General features: G+C 39.2%; 1 protein-coding gene across 1 annotated transcript in view; it reads right to left on the bottom strand.

Annotated features, from left to right (window-relative positions):
• Col25a1 (collagen type XXV alpha 1 chain) overlaps window positions 1-24,060 on the bottom strand; it is a 460,559-nt gene that overhangs the window by 174,624 nt on the left and 261,875 nt on the right. Inside the window, exon 5 of the mRNA XM_071614023.1 lies at window positions 3,303-3,320. Coding sequence (XP_071470124.1) covers window positions 3,303-3,320 — 18 coding nt within the window. The remainder of the gene's footprint in view (window positions 1-3,302; window positions 3,321-24,060) is intronic.

The following is a 24,060-nucleotide window of genomic DNA, read 5'->3' as shown; positions in this document are numbered from 1 at the left end:
AGGAAAAAGAAGAGATTGTTTTAAGTCACTAAAAAAAAAAAAAAAAAGAGGAAGACATACCCCAAATTACAAGTTCCTGGTACTAGAAATACATTCTATGTGACTAATCGTTTGCACCGGCTAAATAACAGAATAAGAAAATTTTAAGATAATTTTGATCACATAAAATAAACCTTTTAACCATTTAAAAATCCATAAAATTTCCCAACTTTGGGTTTTAAGTGTATATTGCTTGCTTATTCACTGAATGCACCTTATGAACCTGTGTTAAACAGATTTAATGTATAGTTTATATGAATTTACTCAAGAAAAAAGTAGATGCATTCTAAAGTATGAATGTAAGATATAATTGTACAAAATGTAATAACTGCTGCATAAATTGATAATCACATCTATTACAGGAGTCATTTCTAAATGTTCAGATTTTTGATAGATAAATTTTATTTCTTGAGTTAAAATCCTGTTGAGAGTCTACTTTCTTTGCAAAATAAATTTCCCAAGAATAGATTAGAGCCTGGGAAATTCACACATTAAAACAGGTAGTGGTGAAAATTAAATATAGAGATGGACAGGAGCCTCTATATAAAATTCACCTATAATTTATAAAGATCCTCAAAACATAGCTAATGATCATGTACTTAATGGAGAACTTCACTAAGAACTATTTAAGTCCCCAAAATGGAAGTTTCTTTGAAAAACTATTATGATAATAATGGAGACTTAGAGGTAGGCTAGACTTTTTTTTTGTGCTCCAGAAATACAATGTGAGCATATGAGTTGGTTTCCCACTTCCCTCTCACACATATTCTCCCTAAATTCATTGCACTCCTCTTGCTGTGATCTGAGGAAGATGTTTTGAATTAAATTCTCATGTGATTGTCTTGGCCCCTACAGGCCAAAACAAAGGAAAAACAAGAGCAGGGCGCCATTTGACAATTCCAGTTCCATCTTCACTCTAAATTTCCAGAATTGTCAAATACACATGAAAATTAGGTAGACTTTGTGTTTTTTCACAGTAAATATAAGACCTGGTATCAAGGTCCTCTGAAGTACCATGATACATGTTCAAGTCTTAGCTATAATGATCCACGATGCTCCTGGTTCTGTCCATTCTTGGCTCGTCATCTGGCTTACTCTCTTTCTTCTATTCATCAACTATGGCTAATACTCAAGACCTATTATGACTGTACTTTGCTATTTGTAATTATTTTCATTAGCACTGCCTTAAATAATATACTTTTAATCCTGTCTTTGTGTCCAATATCCAAGTCTCTATATTTCATATGTAAATTTTCCATCCTGTTTTATATAAGATGCTTGCACTTGGTTGTGGGAATGGATGTAGTTGCCCACCCACACCACAACCGTGCTCAAAGACAGTGCTGGAATACCCATTCTGTATGTCCCTACAGCTTCCCATATTTCTCTAGCAGCTGGAGTATGCAGACCTTCTGGTGCAGGCCAGAAGTACCACAGAATTAGAATCTGGATGGGACTTTCAAGAAAGAAGAAAGGGAAATTAGTGGATAAATACATTAACTTCCTTGCCCCTCAGCGGGATGTTTCTGAGGCATGTTCTACATTGTCTCTCACAGGTTTTTCAGCTGGATTGAGCCTCAGCTATTCACAGCAATTACCTCTTCATTAGTGTATCAGCTTTTTTGGTTATTCTGTTTTCCCAGAGTCATTTTCCCCTACAATGTCTCCTGGGATCCTATCTTGAATTACTTATGCCCAAATTCTTAAGAATTACTTGGACATGGTTGGAGATGGCTGGCTAAAACAGACGTTCTATATAAACTTCAAATGTGTTAAAGATTACAATCTTTTCAAAACTAACTTTACCACCTGCTGTTTCATCTTCTTTTCCCTCAAAGGCTGAGTGTTAGAATATGAGGGTTTGGAGTCAGAATGACCTCTGCTTCCAGCTCTATGGTATCACCCAGGCAAGTAGTTTATCTCTTATGAATTTATATAATCTATGCATAAGTATATTTTACATATTTATATAGGCATATATAAATACACAAATATGTTTATATTTATATATGTACATATAAAACTACCTTCTAGTATAACCTGTCCAGGGCTACTGTAAGCATTCATTAAAATAAGGCATGCTAAGCTCCTTATACTTTGTCTTTATCCCATTATAATTTAGCTCAAATTTAGAAACAAACCATAATTCCCTTCTGTGGGTTTTTTCCTCCTCTAATAACTACCTTGAGCTCACCTGGAATGTAAGAGTGAACATTAAAAATAACAAGAATATTCTTTGATAGCAACATAAACTAGTTAAAGATGAATTTTTTTTTCTCCTGAGCTTAGTATGAAAAGAACTGTCTGACTGAAGCAGTGAGGTTTTTTTGGATTATTATTCTTATACACAGAGCTCACAAAAACTATGAAAAAATATTCTTGTGGTCTACTGTGAGGATTATCACACGATAGGTAATTCATAATATTGACTGCAAAGCTATCATGAAATGACTTATTCATAAAAAAAATCTAGGACCAAAGTAGAATTCAGAAGATCAAGGAAAAAGAGAGAATGGCACTCAATAAATAATCGCATTGCTTACAGGTATTACAGTGTTCTAGGTAAAGCATTACTAATTGTACTTCCTTCCCAAGAGTACCCTACAGATTATCATTAGCACAGACACTGGGTTTGTTGAGTTTGAGTTTGTTGCATTGACTATTTCTAGATATCCCCTTCTTTTGTTTTCAGCTTTATACAAATTCTTCCCTACCCTAAAATTTTGTCATTTTCTTCAATATGATTTAAGGCTCAAAAATTTTCGGTTGACTGTATTCATGCTCAATTACAACTCATGTCAGCCGCAGTTAGTCTATACTGAAAATGTACAATAAAATCAGTATCTGTCTATATTGAATTGAAAGAAGCTAGCAGAACTGCAGTTTAAATTATCAGAGACTGTGTGGATCTACAACATTATTAGTACATAATTAACCAGTACCTAATTCAAATCAGTTCACACCCAACCTTAACTAAGTCATTCTGCCTTCCATGACAGTCGTGTGGGCCTGGTCGAGGTCAGTGAGGAGTTTTGCTTTATATGATGACACTCAGCTCAATTTGCCATCTGGCCTAACAGCTGATGTGGCTCACACAACCCTACAGAGGCCCCAGGGATTTACTCCTGGGAAATATTTGGTCAACAATGTGGTGTCATGATTACCATCTCATAGCTTTCTTATATTCTTTGAAAAAGAATTGAAGAAAAACTTGAGGAAAATCCTAAGTTGGGTGCCAATTTATTAGAAAAGAGATCACTTACCTGAGGACCAGGCTGACCCTGAAATTGATAAGAAGAGAAACAATTATAAGATTGTTATATAAATATTTTTCACTACTAAAACTTAAATTAGCCCTGAAAACCTAAATATAGAAGCTTCGAATATGTTTATTATAATATGTAATCTATCAAAGATAATAATAACTAACTACTAACAAACTTTGCTTTGTGGCTTCCCCAATTAATATTTTTACTCTACACTATTGTTCTAAAATTTTGGTATTACAATCTGTTATGTATAATTCCACAATGATGCCAAGGTTGTAGCATGTTCTAGAATTTAACTGAGGAAAAAGAAGTCACAGGAGTATCACATCTCACAGCGTCCCAATCAACAGGCTACTAGAGGGAGGTCTTTCAGCACAGGTGTTACTAAGATACTGATTCAAACATGACGAGAGAGAGAGAGAGAGAGAGAGAGAGAGAGAGAGAGAGAGAATACAAGGTAGAAAGTTTAGTTTTAGAACTCCCTGTATCTTTGAATTTCTCTTCAATAATATCTTGAGTGATTTTTTTGATGAACAGCTCTCTTTTACTTTACACAATCAAACGTTAGGGCATTTTAGGAGTCTGCAAGGTCTCTGGATCATTACAGTACAACAGAACACCACCCACAGTAGATTATGTGACCTCTAGGCGATTTAATACGTGTTGAATGTCACTCTCTTGTTGTCTAAGCTGATAAAGATTTCAGAGCAGTGTAGCTGTATAGCTTCTAGCTAAAGAAAAATCACTTTTGAATAAAAATATTGATTACCCATCACCTTCTTAATCCCTAATTGAGTTTTATGTCAGAGGAGATTAAAGAATAAGTTCACTCTAAGTTGGGGAATCTATAAAAAAAAATAAATGATGTGCAGTTTCATTGTATTAGCTGTATATCATTGAGTAATATGCCTGGGTACTCTCTCTCTCTCTCTCTCTCTCTCTCTCTCAGCCTCTCTCTAGGATTAGAATTTCTCTAGGAATTTCTTCTCTAACTAACTCACTGGGGATAGACCAGATAAAATACAAGAGTTTTGATTAAAAATGTGATTGAACAGATTTTATCTAGTCAAACCAGGAAGAAGAGCAAAACTAAGTTGCTGAGGATGTTATCCACTTCACTGCTATACTCTTCAGTGGTGGAGAAAGAGAAAAACAATAACTTTTATTAATTCTTACTAAGTATGAGGCACTTTGGGATATATGTTGTTTCATTTATTCCTTATAACTGCTCTACATTTGGCAAACAGAGAAACTGAGGCTCAGAGAGTTAAGCTAAAGGTTCACACAGTCTATAGATGGAAAAGCCAGAACTTAACACCAAATCTGATAGCAAAGTTCATGCACTTCCTACAAAGCCATTCGGCTTTTCCCTCTGGAAATTTAACCTCACATATACATCTAGATTTGCTGGGATAACTTGGGTACCATGGCACTCTACAGTATGCACCTCTGCTTCCAAGGCACAATCAGGACCAATAGGCACCTGGTAACTGATACCTGTACAGATACCAGTTTGGAAGAGCTTCTTCTGAAATCAGCACTAAACAAAGATTTTAGTCAAGAACCTCCAAAACCAGGTTCTCCAGTGACATGTAAATATAGGTCTAGAAGATCCATGAACTAAATAAAATTTTGATTTGTGCAATTCTTCTCGGTCCCTCTTTTTCTCTCTTCTTCCTTCCGCTCTCCTTCTCCCTACTCATCTCTCTCCACATTAAGTTTTTGGCCTTTCTAAGGTTTAGAACTCATACAAACTCAGAAATATGAATGTGCATCTCTAGAACCCAAGAATATATTACATCTCTTACATGTATTATATGAAAAGTTAAAATGTAAGATTCTTTAAAATCAGAAAATTAGTCTTCAAAAAGAACCAATTTAGCACAGTTGCTGAGATTTTCTGATTCTTATGGTTGTTCTACAAACTTTTCCTGTTCATCTTTAAAATGTGGCACTTCTGTATTATGCCAAACAAATTATTTAGCATAGCATGCACATTTATATCATCATATACAAATATAAATTGTTTTATGGACTTCATGTTAGAGAGAACAACTAGGAGTAAATGACAGTGAAATTTTAAGAAGCTGACTTCTATCTAGGCATTGAAAAGTAGCACCAGAGAACTACCATCATTTTAAAGGATGGTATATATTTCAGGTCTATGTAGCAGGTATGTATGGGTATGTGTGTGTGCAGAGGATGGGGAACATGAAAAAGAATAGATGTGGTTGGTAGAGAGGTTTCCCAGAGAAACAAGCATAAAATAGTACAAATTTGGTAAATGCTCAAAGTCACAGATCACACAATACAAGCCTTACAAATCATGCCTGCAATATGTCCTCTCCATACGACATCACAGTCTATTCACCAGTGCAAACCTACAATACACCTAAGGAGATAGTCTGGAGGCTGATCATCAGAACAGAGCCACGTGACCCAAATAGGGATGTTATCCAAGAGGATTCTGAGGGTGTGGCAGGGTCCGCTTCTTAGAGTGCAGGCAGAAAGACAGCAGAGCCCACCAGAGAATCTCAGAAACCTCCTCCTGAACAAGGGCCCTAGGTGAAAACGAGTTTGCCACAGACTAATTGCCAGAAGAGATATTTCAGAATGTCCTTACACTGCTTCTGAGTCATTTACTGAGGAGTGGAAGCATTTTCATTCATTCATAGTAGATACTTTTCTAGGTTATTCTCATTTATTGTAGTGAATATTATTAATAATAAACCATGAAAGTTAACTTTTTAAAAATTCTTCCTAAAATATACCCTAAACGAGTAGATACAAATATGATGAACCCTCACAAATCACAACTTGAGATTTTTTTTTAAAAGCAAACTTACTGAATAGGTCTCCTCCACCCCAAGCAAATCACTAGAATGTTTTACATAAATAATAATCCAAATCTAGTATAATCTAGGGCCATGTTAAGCAAGGGTTAAGTCACAGAGATTCAGGATCACACATGTCAGGGGGCATTCAGTAGAGAACTCTGGGCCTCTCAAGTGGCTGATTTACAGCCCCCAACAGCTAAAGCAGTACCCCCAGGGCAGCTCAGGCTCTAGCAGGAAGTAAGAGAAGCATCCGAAGAGCTGACTTTAAAAGTGTTAATCAGAACAGTGTGGGGAAAACCATCAGCCAGTAGCTGAGGCTTGACTGGAAAGAGTTCCAAGGAGGCTGAACAGTGTGAGGCAAGTAATCCACAAAGGAACATGATAAATGAGACGACCCATCACTGGAGTATGTACTGTTACTTGAGGCAATTAAAGAGCAATAGTAATATCCTTGGCGGGGCTGTTATCACAATTATAGTTGCCAGAAATTGCTAACACACTTTGCTCAATCGACAAAGTCATTTGGATTTGTGACTAAGATAATTAGTTTCACTACATATTACTTTTTTTTTTTTTTTTTTTTTTAATTTTTTATTGTGGGTTGTTCAAAACATTACAAATTTCTTGACATATCATATTCCACACTTTGATTCAAGTGGGTTATGAACTCCCACCTTCACCCCATACACAGATTGCAGAATCACATCAGTTACACATCCATTGATTTACAAATTGCCATACTAGTGTCTGTTGTGCTCCACTGCCTTTCCCTTCCTCCACCCTCCCCCCTCCCCACCTCTCCCCTCCCCTCCCCTCCTCTCTCTCTACCTCCTCCACTGTATAACCCTGAGGGTCTCTTTCCATTACCATGCAATTTCCCTTCTCTCTCCCTTTCCCTCCCACCTCTCATCCCTGTTAAATGTTAATCTTCTTCTCCTGTTCTTCGTCCCTACACTGTTCTTAGTTACTCTCCTTATATCAAAGAAGACATTTGGCATTTGTTTTTTAGGGATTGGCTAGCTTCACTTAGCATAATCTGCTCTAATGCCATCCATTTCCCTGTAAATTCTATGATTTTGTCATTTTTTAATGCAGAGTAATACTCCATTGTGTATAAATGCCACATTTTTTTTATCCATTCGTCTATTGAAGGGCATCTAGGTTGGTTCCACAGTCTTGCTATTGTGAACTGTGCTGCTATGAACATCGATGTAGCAGTGTCCCTGTAGCATGCTCTTTTTAGGTCTTTAGGGAATAGACCAAGAAGGGGAATAGCTGGGTCAAATGGTGGCTCCATTCCCAGCTTTCCAAGAAATCTCCATATTGCTTTCCAAATTGGCTGCACCAATCTGCAGTCCCACCAGCAATGTACAAGTGTACCCTTTTCCCCACATCCTCGCCAGCACTTGTTGTTGTTTTACTTCCTAATGGCTGCCAATCTTACTGGAGTGAGATGGTATCTTAGGGTGGTTTTGATTTGCATTTCTCTGACAGCTAGAGATGTTGAGCATTTTTTCATGTACTTGTTGATTGACTGTATGTCCTCCTCTGAGAAGTGTCTGTTCAGGTCCTTGGCCCATTTGTTGATTGGGTTGTTTGTTTTCTTATTGTCTAATTTTTTGAGTTCTTTGTATACTCTGGATATTAGGGCTCTATCTGAAGTGTGAGGAGTAAAGATTTGTTCCCAGGGTGTAGGCTCCCTATTTACCTCTCTTATTGTTTCTTTTGCTGAGAAAAAACTTTTTAGTTTGAGTAAGTCCCATTTGTTGATTCTAGTTATTAACTTTTGTGCTATGGGTGTCCTATTGAGGAATTTGGAGCCCGACCCCACCGACTGTAGATCGTAGCCAACTTTTTCTTCTATCAGACGGCGCGTCTCTGATTTGATATCAAGCTCCTTGATCCATTTTGAATTCACTTTTGTGCATGGCGAGAGAAAGGGATTCAGTTTCATTTTGTTGCATATGGATTTCCAGTTTTCCCAGCACCATTTGTTGAAGATGCTATCCTTCCTCCATTGCATGCTTTTAGCCCCTTTATCAAATATAAGATAGTTGTAGTTTTGTGGATTGGTTTCTGTGTCCTCTATTCTGTACCATTGGTCCACCCGCCTGTTTTGGTACCAGTACCATGCTGTTTTTGTTACTATTGCTCTGTAGTATAGTTTGAAGTCTGGTATCGCTATACCGCCTGATTCACACTTCCTGCTTAGCATTGTTTTTGCTATTCTGGGTCTTTTATTTTTCCATATGAATTTCATGATTGCTTTCTCTATTTCTACAAGAAATGCCGATGGGATTTTGATTGGCATTGCATTAAACCTATAGAGAACTTTTGGTAATATCGCCATTTTGATGATGTTAGTTCTGCATATCCATGAACAGGGTATATTTTTCCATCTTCTAAGATCTTCTTCTATTTCTCTCTTTAGGGTTCTGTAGTTTTCATTGTATAAGTCTTTCACCTCTTTTGTTAGGTTGATTCCCAAGTATTTTATTTTTTTTGAAGATATTTTGAATGGAGTGGTTGTCCTCATTTCCAATTCAGAGGATTTGTCGCTGATATACAGGAATGCCTTTGATTTATGTGTGTTGATTTTATATCCTGCCACTTTGCTGAATTCATTTATTAGCTCTAATAGTTTCTTTGTAGAGCCTTTTGGGTCTGCTAGGTATAGAATCATATCATCTGCAAATAGTGATAATTTAAGTTCTTCTTTTCCTATTTTTATGCCTTTGATTTCTTTCGTCTGTCTAATTGCTCTGGCCAGTGTTTCGAGAACTATGTTGAACAGAAGTGGAGAGAGAGGGCATCCCTGTCTAGTTCCAGATTTTAGAGGGAATGCCTTCAGTTTTTCTCCATTCAGAATGATGCTAGCCTGAGGCTTAGCATAGATTGCTTTTACAATATTGAGGTATGTTCCTGTTATCCCTAGTTTTTCTAGAGTTTTGAACATAAAGGGATGCTGTACTTTGTCAAATGCTTTTTCCGCATCTATCGAGATGATCATATGGTTCTTATTTTTAAGTCTATTGATGTGGTGAATAACATTTATTGATTTCCGTATATTGAACCAGCCTTGCATCCCAGGGATGAATCCTACTTGATCATGGTGTACAATTTTTTTGATATGTTTTTGTATCCGATTCGCCAGAATTTTATTGAGGATTTTTGCATCTAGGTTCATTAGAGATATTGGTCTGTAGTTTTCTTTCTTTGAAGTGTCTTTGTCTGGTTTAGGTATCAGGGTGATGTTGGCCTCATAGAATGAATTTGGAAGTTCTCCCTCCTTTTCTATTTCCTGAAGTAGCTTGAAAAGTATTGGTATTAGTTCTTCTTTAAAGGTTTTGTAAAATTCTGCTGTATACCCATCTGGACCTGGGCTTTTCTTAGTTGGTAGTCTTTTTATGGTTTCTTCTATTTCCTCAATTGATATTGGTCTGTTTAGGTTTTCTATATCCTCCTGACTCAATCTGGGCAGATCATATGACTTAAGAAATTTATCTATGCCTTCACTATCTTCTAATTTATTGGAGTATAAGGATTCAAAATAGTTTTTGATTATCTTCTGTATTTCTGAAGTGTCTGTTGTGATATTGCCTTTTTCATCCCGTATGCTAGTAATTTGAGTTCTCTCTCTTCTTCTCTTCGCTAGCATCGCTAAGGGTCTGTCGATTTTGTTTATTTTTTCAAAGAACCAACTTTTAGTTTTGTCAATTTTTTCAATTGTTTCTTTTGTTTCGATTTCATTAATTTCAGCTCTGATTTTAATTATTTCTTGCCTTCTACTTCTTTTGCTGTTGTTTTGCTCTTCATTTTCCAGGATTTTGAGATGAAGTATGAGATCATTTATTTGTTGGTTTTTTCTTTTTTTAAGGAATGAACTCCAAGCAATGAATTTTCCTCTTAGAACTGCTTTCAATGTGTCCCATAGATTCCGATATGTTGTGTCTGTGTTTTCATTTATCTCTAAGAATTTTTTGATTTCCTTCTTGATGTCTTCTATAACCCATTGATCGTTCAGTAACCTATTGTTCATTCTCCAAGTGATGTATGCTTTTTCCTTCCTTCTTTTATCGTTGATTTTCAGTTTCATTCCATTATGATCAGATAAGATGCATGGTATTATCTCTACTCCTTTATATTGTCTAAGAGTTGCCCTGTGACATAATATATGATCTATTTTTGAGAAGGATCCATGTGCTGCTGAGAAAAAAGTGTAACTGCTTGATGTTGGGTGGTATATTCTATATATGTCAATTAGGTCTAGGTTATTAATAGTGTTATTGAGTTCTATAGTTTCCTTATTCAACTTTTGTTTGGAAGATCTGTCCAGTGGCGAGAGAGGTGTGTTGAAGTCTCCCATGATTATGGTATGGTGGTCTATTAGACTCTTGAACTTGAGAAGAGTTTGTTTGACGAATATAGCTGCACCATTGTTTGGGGCATAAATATTTATGATTGTTATGTCTTGTTGGTGTATGGTTCCCTTAAGCAGTATGTAGTGTCCCTCTATCTCTTTTGATTAACTTTGGCTTGAAATCTATTTTATTTGATATGAGTATGGACACTCCTGCTTGTTTCCGAAGTCCATATGAGTGATATGATTTTTCCCAACCTTTCACCTTCAGCCTATGTATGTCCTTTCCTATCAAATGCGTCTCCTGTAGGCAGCATATTGTTGGGTCTTGTTTTGTGATCCATTCTACTAGCCTGTGTCTCTTAATTGGTGAGTTTAAGCCATTAACATTTAGGGTTATTATTGAGATATGGGTTGTTCTTCCAGCCATATTTGTTTATTTCTGTTACTAAACATGGTTTGTTTTCCTCTTTGATTATCCCCCCCCCCTTTACAGTCCTACCTCCCACTGTTGGTTTTCATTGTTATTTTCCATTTCCTCTTCCTGTAATGCTTTGGCGAGGATGTTTTGAAGAGATGGTTTTCTAGCTGCGAATTCTTTAAACTTTTGTTTATCGTGGAAGGTTTTAATTTCATCCTCCATCCTGAAGCTTAATTTCGCTGGATACACAATTCTTGGTTGGAACCCATTTTCTTTCAGTGTTTGAAATATGTTATTCCAGGATCTTCTAGCTTTCAGAGTCTGTGTTGACAGATCAGCTGTTATCCTGATTGGCTTACCCCTAAATGTAATCTGCTTCCTTTCTCTTGTAGCTTTTAAAATTCTCTCCTTATTCTGTATGTTGGGCATCTTCATTATAATGTGTCTAGGTGTGGATCTCTTATGATTTTGCACATTCGGCGTCCTGTAGGCTTCTAGGATTTGGGATTCTGTCTCATTCTTCAAGTCTGGGAAGTTTTCTTGTATTATTTCATTGAATAGACTTCTCATTCCTTTGGTTTGGAGCTCTGTACCTTCCTGTATCCCAATGACTCTTAAATTTGGTCTCTTAATGTTATCCCATATTTCTTGGATGTTCTGCTCATGGTTTCTTAACAGTCTTGCTGAGCTGTCTATGTTCTTTTCCAGTTGAAATACTTTGTCTTCATTGTCTGATGTTCTATCTTCTAAGTGTTCTACTCTGCTGGTAGTATTCTCCATTGAGTTTTTAAGTTGGTTTATTGCTTCCTGCATTTATAGGATTTCTGTTTGTTTGTTTTTTATAACCTCTATCTCCCTGTATAGTTGATCCTTTGCTTCCTGGATTTGTTTGCGTAATTCGTTGTCGAAGTGATCTTTCATTGTCTGATTTTGCTGTTTAATGTCTTCCTTGATACTCCAGATCATCTGAAGCATGTATATCCTGAATTCTTTATCTGACATTCCATCTGCTGCAGCTGTTACCTCTTCTAAAGTTGCGTTGACCTGCATTGCTTGTGGTCCTTTCTTTCCTTGTCTTTTCATACTGCTTGCGTATCTTTCCTGCAGGTGTGGGCGGCGGCTCTGCTCTCTTCTTATTCCAATTGGGGTGTCGTGGCTACCACGCCGGCAGGTCACTGGGCCTGTTCTGGGAGCTGGCGGCGGCTCTGTTCTGCCCCTACTCCAATTGGGGTGACGAGTGTACCACGCCGGCAGGCCACTGGGCCTGATCCGCCGGTCGGTTGCAGGTTTGCCTACCCTGCAGGCGCGGGCGGCGGCTCTACTCTGCCCCTACTGCAAATGGGGTGACGTGTCTGTCGTACCGGCAGGCCACTGGGCCTGTCCCGCTGGTCGGTCGCAGATCTGCCCACCTTTCGGGCACGGGTGGAGGCTCTGCTCTGCCCCTACTCCAATTGGGGTGTCGTGACTACCCCGCCTGCAGGACACTGGGCCTGTTCCTGGCACGGGCGGCGACTCTGCTCTGCCACTACTCCAATTAGGGTGGTGTTTGTACCACGCCGGCAGGCTCCTGGGCCTGATCCGCAGGTCTGTTGTAGGACTGCCTACCTTGGAGGCGCGGGCGGTGGATCTGCCCTGCCCCTCCTACCACGCCTGCGGACCCCTGGGCCTGATCTACAGGTTGATCACTGGTCTGCTCACCCTGCGGGCACGGGTGGCGGTTCTGCTCCGCCCCCGATTGGGGTCACGTGACCACCACACCGGCAGGGCCTGATCCGGGCGTGGGAGAAGGATCTGCTCTGCCCCTACTCCAGTTGGGGTGACGTGTGTACCACACTGGCAGGCCACTGGGCCTGACCCGCCAGGCTGTCACAGGTCTGTTTACCTTGCACGCTCATTCGTCACAGCGCGAACCGCGGCTCTGCCCTGCCCCTCCTACCACGCCCATGTACCACTGGGTCGCGGGTCTGCCCACCTTGCGGTTGCGGGTGGCGGCTCCGCTCCGCCCCCTCTCCAATTGGGGTCACGCGGTCACCACGCTGGCAAGCCGCTGGGCCTGCTCCGGGCGCTGGCGGCGGCCCGGCTCCTTCCCTCTGGCTCGACGACAAATTGAGGAGACTCGGGTGACTGTGCCTCACCCCCCCTACCAGGAGACCAACTGCTTATGTCACCACTGGTATTGATGAAGTTCCCTCCTCCGCCGCTTTCTGCAGACATCAGATCTCTGCCATGTTGGTATCCTATGCGAATGGCAGCATTTCGTTCCCCTTGCCGGGCAACCAAAGCACCGGGTGAGTCCTGACCGGCCCTCAGCAGGACCCGGACCAAGAAGCAGTTTCCGCGGGCTCCTAGCCCCGGGCCAGGGAAGTTCCGGGAGCCGGAACTCGGCCACTCCGTGCTCGGTGTAAGCTCCTATAAATGTAAGCTCCAAGAAGCAGTCCCCGCGGGCTCAGTTCCGGGAGCCGTAATTCGGCTGCTTAGTGCTTGTTGTATGCTCTGGTAGGCGCAGGGTCCAAGAAGCAGCCTCCGCGGGCTCAGCAGCCGCTCCGCGCTGGGTATTCACTCCGATAAGATCAGGTTCTAAGAAGCACCCAGGCGCTGAGCCCTAGCAATCTGTCTGCAAGCCGCAGGCGAATTGCAGCCTGAAATTACCTGTTCTATGGCTGAATGAGCTGCGGTCAGTCGAAAACAGCGGTGGTGACGTCAGTTTACCAACATGGTGGCTGCTGGCCTCCTCTGTGGTCTGACCGGTGTGGAGAACCGAGATGGACCGCTTCCTTCCCCGTCTCAAACCCAGAATTCAGCCCTGAGTACGGTGCTTGCGCGGCTGGCAGAAACTGCAGCGCTGTAACCCTGCGTCTCTATCCCAGCGCACGCTGCAGATTCTAGCCTCGGGCCGATTTGCTGAATAAGCAGTGCGACAAACCTCTCGCGTTTGAGTCCCCGTAGCTGATCCTCGTGCGATGGAAATCCTTCCTCCAGGTTCCGGAGCACCCCACTATTGCTGGAAATTCCTAACAAGATATCCTTTAGCCGTCCTGACTTGTCAAACTCCCACACAGTGAAGCAGCACACGGGGGCAATGCACTCCCCTCGCCGCCATCTTTAAACTTCTCTTACTTTTTTTTTTAATGGATGGTAAATCTGTATCATTTTTTTCAGATGGGACCAATGTGGTTTTTTGTTGTTGTTGTTTGGTTTTGGGGGTTTTTTTTGGTTGGTTTTTTTTGTTGTTGTTGTTTTCACTTAACATATGCATAATATGCATAGACAGAGACACAAAGGTTGTAACTTTAAAATGTTATTCAAAATTTGATTGGGATAGCAGATTCACATGTATCTTTACTGTGCTCAGTTTCAAATAAAAACTCTTTCAATTACAAAATCTTGAGGGAATATTAGCATTATTCACGCAACTCAAAAAGATGCTACCTCTACTTCAAAATAATGAGAAGAAAATTGCCTCAATAACTCAGAATCTCATCATTGAGAAAACCAAGCTTGACTATTGCTTTTATTTTAGCACACTCAGAGTCCGATGTATCTCAGTCTCCTGAACTGAGGAAATCATTTCTGTTTTGCATTTGGAAACCTTACTGTCTAAAAAATGTCATTTGAATAGATATCCTATAAATTCTTAAATTTCTTAAATATTCACACATGTAGATGTCAATCTCCCCACCACCACCACCACCCAGGTAAAAACAGCACCTGTAGCAAGCATCTGGATAAAGTTCTAGAACCACAGCAAAGGAACTCAGAATGGAAGCAAGACTATCCTAGTGGCAGGAGGTCTCTCAAGGACCAACAGGAATCCTATCATGGAACCAATGGGACCCTTTAGCCTCTCAAGAGTCTCCAGCCGTTTGACCTTCTCTGTGCCAACAAGTAGAACAGATGTACTCTGCACTTGCAGCACCAGAAAGCAGGAATTTTTCCCAGCCTCCTTGCACTGTGAATTTCAATCTCTAACACACCAGTGCTCAAGCTAGAAGATGCTTCCAAAACAATTGCTGAAATGCTATAAGCTGAAAATATTTTGACCGGCTCAAGAAGGTTTGCCAAAGATATTTTAAAGAACCATTAGAGGGGTTTCTGTTGCTACATTACAGTGTTACATTTTCAAAATAAAGGTTCTCAATCTAATATTTCAGAAAGAGTTCTCTTGGCTTCTGTTCATGGCAGAATACAAACACATCCGTGTCAAGAGGAAGTCTGCCTCCTATGGAATCTAGTTCACATAATAAAGCTGGAACTCAGGCAGCTGCAGGCAGCAGAGTCTTCTGGGGTGTGTGTGTGGTGGGGTGCATTCCTACTGACACATGTGCCACCAAACTGGAGCATGAAAGTTCTGTCTTCAAGAACTAGTGCCAAGTTTGATTAAGACTCCATACCCAATTAATAAGAGAATACACAGTTACAGTACTTTGTATGCTATGCTGTACAAAAGAGCAGAGAGATTTTAAACAGGCTACATGGTCAATACCAACAATTTATTCAATTCAAATTGACATAAAAAGTGTCCATTAATTTTTAAAGCTAATTAACATGCAAATAATAAACTAGATAAAGAAGCAATTGAAGAAATAAAGCATTATGGATTATGTGTGTTAATTAAAAAATGGATTTGCAAGGACTGCATAATCTCTCAGTATCTCCAAGTGACTCAGGCTTTCAAGGACTCTTATACATTTGGTTGAAATAAACATAATTCATAATTTATATTACCTATTGTGCTGCCCTACAGGATAGATATTAATAATTCTTACCTTAGCTGCAGTCACATAATATTACTTAGATAAGAGTCCTTCAATTTAAAGTTTTCTTTTGAAAAATACTTAATCCTTGATGATTTTAATGCTGGAAAGGAAAAAGCCATATTCTACTCTAGAGGAAAATAAATAGCTAGTATCAAACTTGCTTCATATTTCTCTTTAACAATTTGAGCAATAAAGTGAGCCCGAATGAACATGGAGATGGTTTTATTAGGATTGATGTAAAGACAATAAAAATTGATTCAAAACTAGGAAAATTTCTTATATAGCACTTGCCTTTCATAAATAAAAAACAAATGTATTTAAAGACGTACTCACATTTAGATGGATTCACAAGTCTTTCCCACATGAACTAAGAGGTTGCATTTTCTTATATAATACTATGTTTACTTTTTTTCTCTTATATATTCATATGAGGAACATAAGAATTTACTTAATTTTTAAATTAAATAGTTTAATTTAAATAGTTCATTCCAATTAGGAACTATTTACATTTATGTAGATATTATCTATTCATATTGTAGTATATGAGATTCACATATAATTTCTACGATATCATTTAATATGTGTACACAAGTGTATTTATTTAGACATATAATTCTAAATCTAAAAAGAGAAAGAAAAGAAAAAAGCAAGCAAGAGAGAGAAAGGAAAGGAGGAAAGAAGGGAAATCAAAAGAAGAGAAGGGAGGATGTAGGTGAAAATAAAGTGTACAAAAACTGGTTATTTCTGGGTGGTGGAATTTTGGATAATTGCTTTATCTTTGCAGTTCTCTGTGCTTTCCCAGATTTTAGGTCTATTGTTTATTCATTTATTTTTTTTAAATTTGGTACTAAGGACTGAACCCAGCAGAGCTCTACCACTAAGTCATATCTCCAGCCCTTTTTATTTTTTGTTTTGATACAGGGTCTAAGTTGTCCACATTGCCCTCAAACTTGTTATCTTCCTCCTTATCTCAAGTACCTGGGATTACAGGTATGGACCACCATATCTGGCTTTAGGTCTTTTCTTGATTAGAAAAATACATTATCATATGATAACTATTTCATTACAGAAAAAAATTAAAAGAACCTTAATTATTAGTTGCTAATTTTTTTCCATGTTAGAGTCATTTAGTGGAAGATCTAGGTCAGTGACTTTGACCTCTGGTTTCCAACTTTTTCCCAATTCATGGTGTTCTTAATGACTTTAGAAGAATCCTGCAAAATTCTTCAAATATATTCTCCATAATTCAATGAATGTTTTAAATTTACCTTGTAGATCCCCCCCCCCCCATCACTTTAGGAGTAGATTGGGATAGAAGGAACAGGAGACTTATTGATTAAAATGATAGAATGTGGTGGCTCCATATAGACTTATGATAAGCCTGCTAGGCCACAGAATTTGTTGGAACCCTTGCTATTTTCCAAACCAAAATATTTGGGTTGGAATTTAGCTATGTTATTTTACAGTTCTTTATATAAAAGAACTTTTGCTTTTGACAATAAATATGTACCATACTTCTAAAAACATAAGGCTTTTCAAAATCCGGCATGAAATCAAGATTGGCTTCCAAGATAAAAATAAATGATCAGCTTAAAAGATATATGTTTAGTAGGATACAATAAACATAAGGAATATATGGGAGGGTAGACACCTGCTCCACTTCCATAGCTTTAAAAGGCCATTTTTTCTGACCCAACAATTTTCATTACATTGTACGTATTGAATAATTTGGTTTCTGCTATGTTTAATAACATCCTTCAAAGTGTGCTATTTTTATTGTTCCAAATACTGAAAGCCAATTTATGAACCTCTCTCAGACTGATTAAATTTATATAAATGCCCAATTCCAATTTTTCAAATATTGTGCTAAAAAAAATGGACTTACAGTACTCTGTGCAGCTGTCTTAGATGTTTTGCATTAATAAGTGAATGTTAGCAAATTTCTAACACCCAGAGTCAATTAATTCATAATGTATGAGTCACGCAATGTTTATTGCTCCAGTGAGGCAGAACCCTAAAAATTAAAATATATTTTAAAATTAGGGAGAAGCAAGTAGACAAGAATATGTGCTTTAGGGACCCAGATGTTTGGGCTGTATCATGACAACTACCACTTATTGACTACTATAAGTCTCCAAAAGTTTTACAAATGACATCTCTCTTTGTTAACAATAATCCTGCATAGGGGAAATCATTTCTAGCCATTCTGTAGTTAGACAAACCAAGTTTCAAAGAGGATAGCTAATGTTCCCTGAGTCAGCTTCTAACAGAGGGAGCTGGACCATGAACATGGATGACTGGGACCCTTTGTCTCACTTGCATCACGCTGATGGCTGAAGCCAAGGCCTAGGCGAGATTACCTAGGGAAAGAAAGTACCTGGGATTCTCAGCCCTCTTTTGAGTTGTATAAATGCTACAGTTGTTCTGGTTAGCTATGAAACACTTTAAAATGTCACACGCACACCACACACCCTTAAGTTCATCTGAAGATTCCCTAGGAAATCATTCTCTTAAGGTTAAGAATCTCTAAATAGGGCTGGGGTTGTGGCTCAGTGGTAGAGCACTTGCCTAGCATGAGTGAGACACTGGGTTCAATCCTCAGCACCACATAAAAATAAATAAATAAAATAAAAAGTTATTTTAAAAAAAGAATCCCTAAATAGAGAAATAGAAACACTTGAGGGGTAAGAGGAGGAAAAGGAAAAGGAGGAACAGCATTTAAAACAAACAACAACAAAAAAAAGAGAGTCACAGAAATCAAGGTGGATGTGTGTGTGTGTGTGTGTGTGTGTGTATGTGTGTGTGAGAGAGAGAGAGAGAGAGAGAGAGAGAAGAGAAGAGAAGAGGAGAGGAGAGGAGAGGAGAGATGATTATTCTAGGACTGCAAGGATTCCAGAAGTTTTACTGTAATTGATGGAGCAATGAGTCGAGGAAATTAAGACAAGAACAAGCTCCACAGATGTCAAGCAGGTGTCCTGCAAAGTGCCAATTCTGATTGGTTGCCTGGAATAATATATTAAGAAAGCTGAGTTTAGGAAAAGAGTGCTGGAATTAATCAGCAACATCTACAGAAGGTAAAAAGTGGAAAGGATGTGTGCCAACTACTTGCTAACCTGAGTAGTTAATTTAGTAACTGTGCAAAGGAAAGAAAAGAGAGGGGACGGTAGAGTTGGGGAAAAGTGACTCTTTGATCTTGTAGTAAGGTGCCAGGTAATTGTAAGTGTCTCTAAACTGACAGAAAACTGTTACATTGGGAGACAGAAATGGCTTGTGGAGCAAAATTAATATGTAAGAGAACACAAAAGGAAGTAGAGCAAGAGAATGAAGATTAGGAGAAGGGACAGCACTTTACCTAAGAGGAGGAGAAACTCAAGACGCAAACTTGCATGTACAGAGACAGAAGTGGAAATATTCCATGCCCCAAACCTCAAGGGACTCTGAAGTAGAAGTCTGTTGGGAGTGGGAAGAATAAGATTGACAGCTTATTTATGTATTCACCTAATATACGTTAAGCACCTACTGCATGCCAGACATACAGAGTAAATAAAGTCCCTGCTATCCCTCTGGCAGGAGAGGCAAACATTAAGAGAAAGGTTTATAAATAAGATGTTAATAGTGAAGCAGAAAAATATCAGAGGATACAGAGGCTAGAGTATCCAGAGGGAGGGTGCTCTTTTACAGGTGGTTACGGGAAGACTCAGAACAGAGGAGAAGAGGCAAAGGAAAGAGCAAGAGGACATGCCCTGTAAGGTGGAGAGGGCTGTAACATGCTCTAGTAACTGACGGCACGTCCAACCTGGAGTGAGTGACAGGAAAGGGTGAGGAGTCAAGTCATAGAAGGGAAGGGGCCAGGCCCCATGGACTATGCCGGTCATGATGATGACTTGACTTGAATCTAGAAGAGGCAGGAAGTCACAGGAGAGGTTTTACGTGAGGAAGCAATACAATCTGAGGTGTTTGAAAAGGATCATGGTCACTCTGAAGAAAAAGCTTCAGGAGGAAATGGTGGACCTATGACGAGAAGTCAGGAGGTTCCTCTAACATTCTAAATGAAAGATAAATGATGGCTATGCCCGTAGGGTAGCAGTGGAGGTGAAAAGTAGTCAGATTCTGGAGAAAATTTTGAAGATAGATTGAATGTGGGGTGTGAGGGGAAAAAAAGGGGGAGATGGGAATGATCCCAAGGGTTGACTGGAGCAATTAAAGGAACGTGATGCCCTTTATCCTTTATGGGTATGCAGAAGACTGTAAGAGAAGCAGCTTTAAAGAATAGAGGTGGAAATTCCAGAATTCATTTTGGACACGTTGAGTTTGAGATATATATGAGACATTCACATGAAGGTCTTGAATTGACAGTTAGATATACAAGTCCAGAGTTCAGAGAAGTAGTCTGGGCTGAGCTATGCACAAGGGAGCCTTTAAATACAGATAATATTTAAAGTCACAATATGAGGTCACCTAGCAAGGGAATGTAAAGAAGGAGAAAGGTCCAAGGACTGAGCCCTTCAACAGCTCATCATTCAGAGACTATGATGAAGAAATACAACCAGCTAGCAAGGCAGGCTGAGAAGTGTCGAGCGAGTCAGGAGGAGGACCCTGAGAGAGTGAGACCCAGAGAAGAGATGAGAAAGCAAGGCATTTCAAGAAGGAATCAATCAACTGGTCAAATGTGGCCCTGAAAAATTTGATCTGAACCCCGATCACTAAATTTGTCAAGATGAAGATAACCAGTGATCCTGGAAAAGAAAGTTTCAGCAGTGTGGTATAGAGATGCATACTTTAAAAGAAGAGAATAGGAAAATAGCAGTTGAGGAATATGGACAACTCTTTCTAGGAGTTTGGTTATAAGGGGGAGTAAATGAATGGATATGACAAAGAACTAGGACAGTGCAGGGAGAAAGAGGTGGGGTCAAGGAAGCTTGTGCTTTATTATGTTTTAAGATGGAAAATATGGTGGCATAATTTTATGCTAATGGAGTTATCCAAAAGAGAGGGAAAATTGATGATACAGGAGGAGGGCAATTGAAAAGCAATGATCTTGAGCAAAGCAGAGGGGACTGGACAACTGCATGAGTGAAAGGACAGTCCATGCCTGGCAACAGGAGGGAAGGAGGGCACGAATCTGAGTGAATTAGCAGACAGGGTGGGGCAGAGTATAAATGCTACATTCTGATTTATTCCATTTTCTTATGAATAGGAAACAAAGTTATCAACAAAGCTAAATGGGAGGGAGCTACTGGAGGAATTGGGAGCAAGAAAAAGATGTAAAATAGTTAAGAAAATAAGAGAATGACTGCATTAGGGACCTGTAATAGACTATTGACTAGCACTACCCTCTTGAGATTAGGGCTCCTGAGTTAAAAATGGCACCAGTGTTCAGAGACGTTTTCCTCCAGGCACATTCAGGGATTCTGGTCTCGGTGCCAGATAGGGTGAGCTGGTGTTAACTAGGCACGAAATGTTCCCCCATCAGGACAGAGGGAGAGAGGGAGAAGGTAGAGAGGATTGTGCAAGAACGTGATTTTGATGGTGAAGCAAGACATCTAATCTGCTAGGGAGGGAAATGAGGAATGGGAGGTGTATGAGATACTGTTTTCCACTTCTATTTCAGAAACTTCTTTTTATTCTTTCCACATTATTTTTGTGATATGCCCACAAAGCTAGACTTAATAAATTCAATTGCATCAAGACTTTTATCAATTAGTAGAGGATTGATATATTATTATTAATTTTTACTGGTAATGCTTAAACAGTTTTTAAAAAACATGCTTTTTAATTTATTTCAGCTGTTTTATGCTTCTACCTCATATTTAATTAGTCTCAGTAATACATTTTATAAAAAAATAATAAAGATATTATATTTATTCAATTAGGACTCAAAAACCACTTATGCAAACTTGGAATTTTTAATATATTCTGAATTTCCTTTTAATTCTTAGATATTGCCTTTAGACATGCTCACCGTGAGTTATCAGAGAAACTGCATGATCACTCATGAATCACTCACCTTTTCTGTAATAAAGACAAATGAACTTTACCAAGCAAGTCGCAACACTACAGAATGACAGTAGCTCTGTATACAGAGCACAGACAAAATGCCAGAGGAAGAACTCTTGTCCTTGGAGCCCTCAGGCAGCTCCAGCAGGATGGACTAGCCAGGTCTTAAACTTCACTTTTCCTCCATCATCAAAGGATCTCATTTGGATCAAATCAAGGTGCAGTTAGACCTGGCAGTCAAAGCCCTGGGCTCTAGTCTCTAGAGAGGCTGTTAGCCCTGTGACCTCCCTCCAATTGCTACCTGCTTCTGACCCCTGGAACACCCTGTTGCTGCTGTCCCACAGCCCCGAGTGGCCTTCTGCTCACTCCACTTATCAAAATCCCATCCATGATGAGGGGCTTATACCTCCTTCACAAAGCTTCCCCTTCTCCCCTGTGGCAGAGAACTTCATTTCCTGTGAATATCCACGGATACTGTCTCAATTCTTTCATGACGTTTACAATCTGCCTGAAATTACAGGCGTTGGTGACTCATCTCTCCTACTATGCTGCATGCTCCTTCAATGGCTAATGCACATGGGGCAGTGCTTTTTGTGAACTTCAGTAGGTGCCATGAAGAGCGCCACCTCACCGTTGTGGAAACTAAGAGAAACACTGAGTGACTTGCCCAAGATTACACAATCAGTGGAAATAACTAAGCTACAGACACTCACACTCAGTTCTGTTAGATTCTAGAGTCTACACTTTTCTAACTATGATGTCATACCACACAGTCCTTGGGCAGTGAGAAACATATCATAAACATTTTACTGTAAAAATTCCTCCTTTTATGCATTTGTATTTAGTCAATATCAACTACTTAAATGTCAGGCACCACAGGGATGCTAGATAAACAAGAAAAAAATAAGATTTGGACCCTTTAAAGGGGGACTTAACAGCCACAGGCAACACAGAGGCTCAAAAATTCTTTCAGATTTCCTTATTTTGTTCCTATGCTTCCCAAGTGATTGGAAAACCTTGTAACAGAGGATCAAATTGTGAGAACTAGTTAAAATTCTCTCCTAATTAAAAAAGAATTGATTGTAATAAAAAATAAACCATTTTATTTTAACAGGGAATATTACAATTAGCGATGCTGGGATTGAATTAGAAAATGTAATATTACTGAGAGTATTCTGAATACATTTCTTTTCTTCTGTAATACAAATGTTCTCAGTTGAGACAGAGAATGTAGCTTAGCATTTTTAGAGCCACTGGCTAAATTACCTCTATTGATGAGGCTCCCCAGGTTCTTTGTGAATGATTCTAAATAACTGCTAAGGGATAAAAGAAAGTGTTGCATGGGCTGTAGCCACAGCATGATCAGGAGTCTACTGGGGAGAGAATGGAGCACATGGCCGCATGCACGAATGGCTTCATCTCCCACCTGGGGCATGGCTGACTGGCCCACTCTGAAATTGTATAAATGAAAGGAAGTAGGCTAAGGTGGACATTTGTATTAATAATTGGTGTGCATGAAGTAAATCAGGCTAGCCCACCAGGTCCTTCTTAAAGGTAGAAAGGCAGTACAAACCTTCAGAAATAAAGTCTGCTAAAGCCATCTTTTCAAAGCTTTTGACAAAATGCAAATCTCAGTCATGTTATTTTTTATTTATTTATTTTTTTTGAAAGGAGAGTTCAGGGGAAAGTTTTAGCTCGGTTCACACAGAACACATGCACGTATATACACATGCATGTGAACTCTTCCAAAGACTGTACAGGGACATGAAGCATGAACTAGGACATGAGCAACATGGAGACTCCTTACACATAAAGGCAGTCAAGGGACCTGGTTCTGCCATTAAGACGAGGGAGGATTTTTCACCAATGTCAGAGGGCAGGTGTAGTAGAGTTCCGGGCTCCTTGAGCTCCTGTGTAAATTCCCATATGAGCCATCTATAGTACAGTGGAATCTGGTCCCCTTGTTTGCACAGTTTTGTTGCAATGCCTGGAGGGAGCAGTGTAAGGCACTTCTAACCAGGAGACCGCGAGGTTAAGTATTTCAAATAAACCATGATTCAGATTTTCAAAATTTTTCAGGAACTGATAGATTTGGAACATCTTTGCTTTATGATCCAAGAATATCATAAAGAATGAAACCTTAACGTGCCTATTTTCTGATGTAGAAAAAGTCAAGGTGTTTAAATTGTTTTCAACACCTCCTTTTCATGAACAGCACATAGTAGGTAATAAGAAGAAATATTAAACCCATTGAATGATTCTGTAGAACCATGTTTTCCTCTAAACTTAGTAGAAAAAAATCCATTGTATTTTGATGGCAATATCCTTTACCCCAAACACACATATTATTCAATCTTATGCCATTGCATAATAAATTTTG

This window comes from Marmota flaviventris, chromosome 7 (assembly GCF_047511675.1).
Source record: "Marmota flaviventris isolate mMarFla1 chromosome 7, mMarFla1.hap1, whole genome shotgun sequence".
NCBI classification, from domain to species: domain Eukaryota; kingdom Metazoa; phylum Chordata; class Mammalia; order Rodentia; family Sciuridae; genus Marmota; species Marmota flaviventris.
Note: the sequence above shows the minus strand (reverse complement) of the source record. Positions and strands in the feature narration are given on the sequence as shown.